This window comes from Trachurus japonicus, chromosome 17 (assembly GCF_045865225.1).
Source record: "Trachurus japonicus isolate A0001 chromosome 17, Traja_1.0".
NCBI classification, from domain to species: Eukaryota; Metazoa; Chordata; class Actinopteri; order Carangiformes; family Carangidae; genus Trachurus; species Trachurus japonicus.
The window spans coordinates 30,629,681-30,638,494 of NC_140923.1; the positions used below are offsets into that span (position 1 = coordinate 30,629,681).

The 8,814-nt window shown below is 42.1% G+C and overlaps 1 protein-coding gene across 1 annotated transcript; it reads right to left on the bottom strand.

The window, feature by feature from the left end:
- Positions 1-1,112: 1,112 nt before the first annotated feature.
- On the bottom strand, positions 1,113-6,148 carry LOC146971032 (uncharacterized). The gene is made up of 4 exons (XM_085804990.1): positions 5,798-6,148; positions 5,357-5,502; positions 4,583-4,676; positions 1,113-2,835 (listed from the first exon to the last, which is right to left on the bottom strand). The coding sequence occupies exons 1-4, from the start codon at positions 6,051-6,053 to the stop codon at positions 1,877-1,879; spliced, it is 1,455 nt and encodes a 484-aa protein (XP_085661116.1). The 5' UTR covers positions 6,054-6,148; the 3' UTR covers positions 1,113-1,876.
- Positions 6,149-8,814: the final 2,666 nt, after the last annotated feature.

Genomic DNA, 8,814 nt, shown 5'->3' on the forward strand with positions numbered 1-8,814 from the left:
CTTAAAACAATAGCCTAAGTAAAAGAAAACAACCACCGAACTGACCGAATTCGGACCGTTCACACAGCAGGTGCATATTTTTTTATAAATGAATACGGCTGAATATATTGTCCTGGCTAAACTAAACGACAAACATTAATCACTTTTATTGTTTCCACATGTGTGAGTGCACACGCGCTGTAAACATGTAATTAAAGAACCCGCAGTAAAGTGTCTCTGTAATAAACTAGAATATCAATTTGTCTGCGATGTTAAATACACGATTTAGAAAAGACATTTGCTCATATCTACAAATGGAATAAAGCAGTCTGCAACATACTCTTTCCAATTTTCCGACGTTTATAGCGTTTAATTTAAGCATTGTCCTACCTGCTCAAAGTTTCACAATAGACACCGTTTCCTGTGTCATCTCTTTGCTTCCATGGTTACATAACTAACAGGTACTTGGTCTATGATCCATGATTAGTAGCCTAATCATTGCTTTCTACATCGACCAAATGTAGATAACTTAAAGACTGGAGTATTGGGATAAATATTATATCATGGCGTTATTACTCAGATCTTCTATGCTAAACGGAGCATGTCTAGTACAAACTACTGTATTTTACCATGGAAATAAGGCAAACTTATTTGTGCCATGGGGGTCAAACTATTTCACAAGGCCTATAAACTGGCAATAAAACTAGGTAAGTCAGTTGATAAAGTCTTACTTAGTAATGAACCACAAGCCTGCATTTATAAAAGTTAATGAGTAACTGACAATAAACCTTAAACTCTACTATCACATTAAGTCGTAAATAGGGAAACATTTTGAGTTTTAATCTTACAAGCAGTGAAAACGAGTGGTCTGAAGATGTCCAGTCACTGTTTCCCAGAAGGAGAGGTCACATTCATGTTTTAACCACTCATTGAGAATGCCAGTTTAAGGGCAGAGGATATTGTAAAGCCCTGAGACAACCGGTTTGTAAAAATGGGCAAATAAACTTGCCTTGCCTTATGGAAGAGGATTCTCTCAGGATTCATGAAACAAATTCAACTTTTAATTTTGCCAAAGTTTTTTTTATTAATATAAGAGAAAAGTGTTATCTATCATAAGTTGAAAAAGATGAAGACAGACATGTGTAAGTGTAATATTAAGGAATATAAACCCTTTAAACCCGTCTTTAAAGATAGAAAAGTGACAACATTTGTTTCACCATGTGTCCTCATCGTATTACAATCGTTATTCCAAAGTGTTCACCCTGAAATCAGATTTCTAATAGAGCCAGCATGACCACTAGGTTGTAGGAAGAAGTATACATACATACATTCAGTGATTAAAGTTGGAGCACAAAATCAGCAAACACCGGGAAATAAGAGACATGACAAAGTGAAGTTTCATAAGAAAAAATAGTGACATAAAAAGGAACAGGGAAAAGAAATGCCACTGACACTTTAAACCATTTACAAAACAACAACATCCAAACAGCAGCAGAGGACTCATTGTAGTACAGAACCAGTTAACTTTCTCAGACGATGTAATGCTAAAACGTGTTGGGCCATCGTAAGACTTTTACACACTGCCCCAGTCCCAATACTGGCTCACAGTCACATGACAAAAACAATACGGCAAGATACAAGAAAAGTAAGATAAGACAAAACATCAGTAGTACATGTTACTTAAAAAAAAATGCCACCATTGAACTGCAACTGATTTTTGTCCTTAAACATTAATCTCTCTAGAATTGCTCTAAATCTCAGCAATTAGTCTTGGTCCTTTCATAGCTTTAACTCTTCTCATCGCAACTTTACATGGCCTTTCTTCCAGAAACAAGCATCAGTGATTTCAGTCTGAGGTAGAAAACACCACTGGCCACTGACAGCTGTTTTCCCACAGCTATTTGCCAGCAATCGTCCTGAATGAAGGGACAAAGAACCCACACTGGCTCAAGTTGTGCTGCTGCAGGTTCCTCATGATCCTGAACGTCTTCCCACACGCCACGCAGCTGAAAGGCTTTTCTCCGGTGTGAAACCTCAGGTGTGCCTTCAGATTGTCTCGCAGTCTGAAGCTTTTCCCGCACTGCGTGCAGTTGTATGGCATCTCCCCCGTGTGGAACCTCACATGGCGGCGGAGGCTCTTCCTCAGCGCAAACGTCTTTGAGCATACTGAACACGAGTATGGCTTTTCTCCGCTGTGGAAGCGCTCGTGGCGCCGAAGAATCTTTCGCCGTTTGAACGTTTTCCCGCATTTGTTGCAGTCGTATCCATCTCGTGAGTGGGTGACGACCCCCTGCAGACGCCAAATGCCATCGTCGGACGGGGTGAAGCAGCAGAGGCGGTGGCCCGTGTGAGGACCTTGGTGGCGTCGGAGGTCTTTTGGCAGACGTGGAGCTGCAGTTTTGCAGTTGGCGACATCGTCCTGTAGCTTAATCTCTGACTCGGACACTGTGAGCACGTTCACCAGTTGTACTGCACATGGACGCAAGAGCTTCTCATCTGGAGAAGTCAGTTTCAGTTTCATGTGGAGGTCGTCATTCATCTCCTTTGGGGTGTGGATCCGTTCCCAAACCCCGACCTGAACGGGAGTGGCGGCTCCGTCAGATGGAGACGGGCTGTAGGCGGTTCCCTTGGCGACGCTGACGCAGGCCGGCTGAGGCTCGGCTTGAGCAGGCTCCTTTAAACTCTCCAGTTTGGGAGTTGGTGACTCCGTCTTAAGGATCAATGGGCAAACAAAGTTCACCTTCTCCTCGGAGGTGACGCTGCTTGTGTCTGCCTGGATCACCAGAGGCTTTTGTTTTGTCGGAGAACTCTGTGTGTCTCCGGGCCCTAATGCGTCTGTCCACGTCTCTGCACACACTGAAAGAGATTTGATCACATTTTTAATCATAATTCACAATCCCACATCTTTTCATTCAACTTCAACATCCCCTCACATTATTTCCATGAAGCTCCTGGTTGAGATGTAGTGCTATGATCCCCATTGTCATGTTTATACTGTATCTCTCTTATATAACCAAAGGATGCTAGTTTGATATTTACAACCCTAATTCCAGGATCTAGCAACAAACACCAGCTAATGGGAAAGACACCACTGCATAGATCTACTTCCCCTAAAAACTGTGTTTTTTGTTTGTTTGTTTTTTTAAAATTAATGGCTCTTTAAGCGACACAGTTTGTGACACCTGTGAGAACACTAAATATTGGATTTGGCATTTCTATGTAATCACGTGTATATCCATCAACCATGCTTCCTCTTTCTTAAGTGTGTCTGCTGCACAGGACTTCCTGGAAATGAGGCCAGTGAGATAACTGCCAGTGTACCACAGGGGTATATATTATCTCTTTCAACAGCTCCATGCGTTTTAAAGCAAAATTAAGTACACATATAAATTAATCCAGATTATTTCATGTCACTTCTTTTTCTCTGACCACTGACTGACTATAAAATAAATCCTGATCTGGTGGTCCTTTGCTGCATGTCATTCCCCCTCTCTCAACTATCCTATCAATTAAAGGCAAAACCCCCAAAAATATTAAAAAACAACAAAAACAAAACACTAACAAGTACATTAATACTGGACCGAAGTGTTCAGTATTTAAGTATCTTCTCCTGGTGACGTATTAACTAGTGCCACGATGCTCCCGCTGTGACCTCTAGAGTTAAAGGGATAGTTCACCCAAAATTCAAAATTCAAACTTCTTGGCGTTACGGGGGGGTCCACGCAGCAGTATTTGTCCATATGATGGTTGTGAATGGTGCTCACTTTTCTTCGTCCAAAAAGACACACCAAAACCCCCCCCCCGTAACTCCGAGAAGGCACGGAGGACTCTGAACATTCTCCCAGCCCTTAGTCGACATGAGGGTGAGTAGATAATGAGTGAAATTTGAATTTTGGGTGAACTATCCCTTTAAACAGAACAGTTAAAGCTTAAAGAATGGTTACCGTCTCACCAAATCTGCACCCATGAATAAATGAAATACTGACTAGCACTTTAATACAGTACTATTGTAGCCCCTATTTCTTACCGTATCTTATTTTGTATTGTAATTTATTGTGAATCTGCTGCTAATTTTCAGTTTTTTCTTATATTTATGCAGATAACAATGCCATGCAGTGCTGCATGGCATTATCTGTTTTCTTATTTCTTATCTTTTACTGATATACTGTAAATGCTGCTAGTACTCTGTCCTCTCTTATATGTATGCAGGTTGCTATCTGTTTTCTTATTGTTGTAACTGCTGCTAATACTATGGTTTTTCATACTTACGCAACTAGCTTCCTGTTATCTTTTTGTATGGTATGCCTGTCTGTCTTTAAATGTGAGGACTACAGATGGAAATTAGCTTTGAGCTCAAGATAGAGTGTTTTAAATGAGATTATTATAAACTACAGCAAAGATGTTTGTGGTGTTTATCATCTACTTCCACTTAGAGACAGATAACTTCATTACAGTATAAAAGTATAGTTCAAACTAGGAGTGTTCAGTATTGTTTCATCTGTTCTCAGTAATGCAAACTGTCCATGAATAAAAGAACAAGTTAGACTGGTTGTTTCTGGTCTGTCAGTTTTGTAACCCTCATTGCTGTTATTTCTTTCCTTACCATGCAAAACAACTTCTGTTTGGGCATCGCTATCAGAAGGACGCTCTGTTTCAAGGATGCCCATCTCTACCATTTCCATAGCTTCTGCTAAAACCTGAGGAAAGAGGAGACACAACACATTTACACATGTTAGAACAACAGGGGCTTGAGGCAACATAATCTATTATTTAAAAAAAACATGACACAGAGCACTGGGCCAGGCTGTGGTGACCTGCTGATGTCTCAGATTTACTATTCATTTTTATATGCTAGTGAGGGTCTTATTTTGTCTCATTTGCTCAAATTATGTTATGGTTTTTGAATAATTTTCTATGTGATTTTCTAGTTATCTTCTATATTTATTTATCTATTGTTCCAGGTCTTTAACAATTTCTTTGCGACCTGGGATTTGAGCTGTCATGGATATGATCCAGTTGTTTGTATGTATTGCTTGTCAAGATGGGGTTTTGTGATTGCAGCAGGTGAAAATTATGAGTCACTGCCCACCTTCATCCTCCCCCACCCCAAACACCTCCAGATGACCTGAAGAAGACCCATAGGTGGTCGAAATGTTGTTTATTATCCATTTATAATAATAATAAAAAAGTGAGCTTTATTTAGCAGTGTTCTGACATTTGCTCTTTTTATTCTACTACTTTTTTCTCCTGCACCTGCCTACTTGGATGTGCGTGCACTTTCCTCCTTTGCTTTCAGTCACAGAGCCGCCCACAGTTTGACTCTGGCCTGGTTCTTGTCATTCAGGACTGATTTACAGCCATGGAAATCCTCACTGACCTGGTCCTTCAGAGGAGACCAGTCGAGGTTAACGGGGACATTATCCTCAGCCAGGAGGATTTCGGGTGGAATGAGGCACTCCTCCACCACCGACACCTCCCCCTTGCCCTCCCGAAGACAATCACCATCTGAAAGAAGAGGGGGACCTGTGGACAAGAGTGGGGGGAGGGGTCAACACACACATACACATTCCTTTGCACTAGGTTTAAATGGGGAACCACGGGGGTGCAGCAGTGCATGCACGATTTTAAAAACACGACAAACACAAACACGTTGTGCTAAATGTGTGCTGACTTCTTTAACACATGTTTCGGTGTTTTGTTTTTCTTTCATGCATTTCAACTAACTGCTAGTCTGCACTGTCCTCGTGCATCTGTCCCTGCAGTCTAACCGCGGACGTAAACAGGAAGTCGTAGCGTTTAAATGTCCAAAATCACATACCCGAGAGCTCCCACAGCGGAAAAATACCGTCGTCCACTTGCACTCCGATGCTGCGTTTGGTGTCCGCATAGGAGACACTGTCAGCTTTCTCAAATGTGTCATTCTCCTCACTTTTGACTTGACGGAGGCCCACATCCACAGCCGAGGCTTGGTATCTGCTCTCGAACAGTTTGGTCAACTCCACCGTGGCCGCCCGGACCAGCGCCCCCAGCACCGACTCCACCTGCGTCTGGAGGTTCACGACGGACGCAGACATTTTGTGCGTGTGCACAAGTCAGAATTTGCGCCAAAAAATAATTCACGACACGCAGAATGTGCAAAAAAAAAAATCTGTGCAGGTCTTTTATTTACTAGTCACAGCCACATGGCTCTCGCACAGAGAAGGGGCGTGTCTGTCAGTGGCGCAGGCGCGGGAGAGGCCTGACCGTGTGACCAGACTGAGAGAGGGGAGGGGGATGGAGCCAAAACAAGAGAGGAGGAACGGATGGAAGCCGTGTGATTTTCAATGGCTAAAACCAAACACATGTCTACACTTCTTCCACACTTTTCTCAACTCTAAGAGCGCAAAACCCAATTTGTATACAACCATTCACCAAACCCCTGACTCTTCCTGCAAAACCAAACAACGGCCTCAAAACTTTCCATCTGTCATTACACAAAACAATGCTCTGGACATGATGTTATAAAAAAAAAAAGAAAAAAAAAAGTTAGTTCACAGTAGGCTAGATGCATTTTTGTTCTGACAGGCAGTTGGTGTTGGTGTGGTAAGAACAGTGTCATCACACCTTCATGGCAGTCTTGCAAATAGCCTACTGTATTTTATAACTGCATGTATGCAAATATACAGTAGCCTATCTGATGTCAGGATGAAAAAACATCAAAACTGACATTGCGTGTTCGTTTATTCCAAGAGAGGACAAACAACGATGTTCCAGTTAACTATTTATTAAATTGGATCATCAAAGGAAATCAGATACAAGAAACTCTCCTGTTCAGGAAATTGCAGTCTGCAAGCAGTTAGCTGCAATCACCATCCCAAGAGAGCGAGAATTCTCTGTCATCTGCAATTTGCATCTGGCCAAGACAAAGGCGTTACATTGGTTTTTAATATTTCGCACTATGTGTGTGTAATTAACTCTTACTGGTCAAAAAACAGGTGGGGAGTGGCTGTGGTTTAGACTTCGCCCTCCCTTCGTTGGTGCCCTCTGGCTGGCACGGGTTGGCCCCATCTTCCCAGCACACAAACCTCTGGGCCTGAAACACAACAAAGCCCTCCCTACACTGACATAACTTTCCACCCAGGTGTCTGAGGGGTCAGGGCAGATAATACAGACCATTAAAACTCTTCCTCACAATGCTTCATTCAGCAGCCCACAGGCCTCTCATCCTCTCCTCCCTTCGGCCTGGGAGATGTTTTGATTTCACTCTGTGTGCTCTCAACTTTGCCTCTGAATGATCAAACAGGTTACTGGTATTCATTGCATTATGAATTAAGCTGAACGCAAATCTATATGGTTTGCTTTAAACAGGGGGTTAGTCAAGAATATAAGACACGATAGGTTAGTTAAAACATGAGACTAAACTTTACTACTACTTAAAGTGAACGCATAAACAGGTAGGCTATATAAAGGCAAATGTTTCACACCACGCAGGATTAACTTGTTTAATTGGGTAAAATGAGTAAGTGCTCAGTCTAATAAAACAATCATCAGTGAGATATATTCAGTGTTGATCAGTACTGTCAAAGTGGAGAATATATCAGTGTTAGATGAGGTAACTGTGTGCAGTTTTGCAGTCTCCAGTGTAGAGACACAGGTTCAGCTTTATTTCATCAGTCAGTAAAACATTGTTCTGTTTTATTTATTAATCAGTAAGGCACAATATCAACTTCAGTTAGTAAAAGGCAAACATTCAATGTTAAGACAATTTTCACCCTAACACTGACTAGGCCGACAAACTGTGTGACTACCCTCTTACAGTACAATACCACTGGCAAGGTGATGTTCTGAAAACATTTGTTTGAGGGTATAGTCAGTCATCCTGTGGACATTTTTTGACAAAAAAAGCTATTTCAGTTTTCTGCTCTGAATCTCTCGACTGGACATCACAGGTGACAAGACAGGCAGTTAAAAAAAAACGCATGGACAGTGGTAGGAGAGTAGGCTATGCACAAAGTACAGTAAAAGCAGCAGAGCATGAGTAAAATGGTTCAACTGCAGAAGGAGGAGGAGCGAGTGGAAATTAATTGCTCTTGAAGAGCTTTACAGGTGTGTTTAGGAATTTGTTATGGCAAGTCTGAAAGAACTGATGGAGGTGAGGCCAGCAAGGCTTTCCAAGCGCAGGGTTTTTTGGAGTTGTTTCCAGCTGTCGGCAGCTGCAAAGGAGGAGTGTTCCTAGGCCTTTAACAGAATGAGTGATGTAGACTCCGCTGAAATGACATGTCCAATTGTCTTCCTTGATTCCGCTGCCCTCCTCTTCCTCCTCTTCCTTTCTCTTTCTCTCAGATTATTTCTAGGCCTATCCCTTCTACACCCTTCAACACCCAGTGCCCTATGAACTGGCTTATTGGTTTCCTCAGTGTGATCGGTTTTGAGTCTTTGTGTCAGTTGTGCTTTAATTGTGTTTAACTTTGTACAATTATGCAACACCAGTGCATCACAGTGTTTAAGTCCCTTGCCATCATAATTGTGATTTCATTTGTGCAGCCATTAGCAGTCATGGGATGCCATGCCACCTTGGGGCCGTCTACAAACTAACATCTTGTCTCATCTCTGGATCGTCTTTGAGATGTCTTGTTTGCTCCTGAGCAGCAGTTTCAAGACAGATTTGGGATAATGTCAGTTTTAATTGTGCTATCCTGGTACATGAGTGGTTCAACAGCAACCCAACTTTCAACTTCTATTTACTGTACCCAAATAAAGATTTTTTTTTCTCTGCATGGCACTGGAAGCTGCATGACTGACAACCCTGAAAACCTCCTCCAAGCCATGGAGTTGGCCTGTGGTGATGTTAGTGTG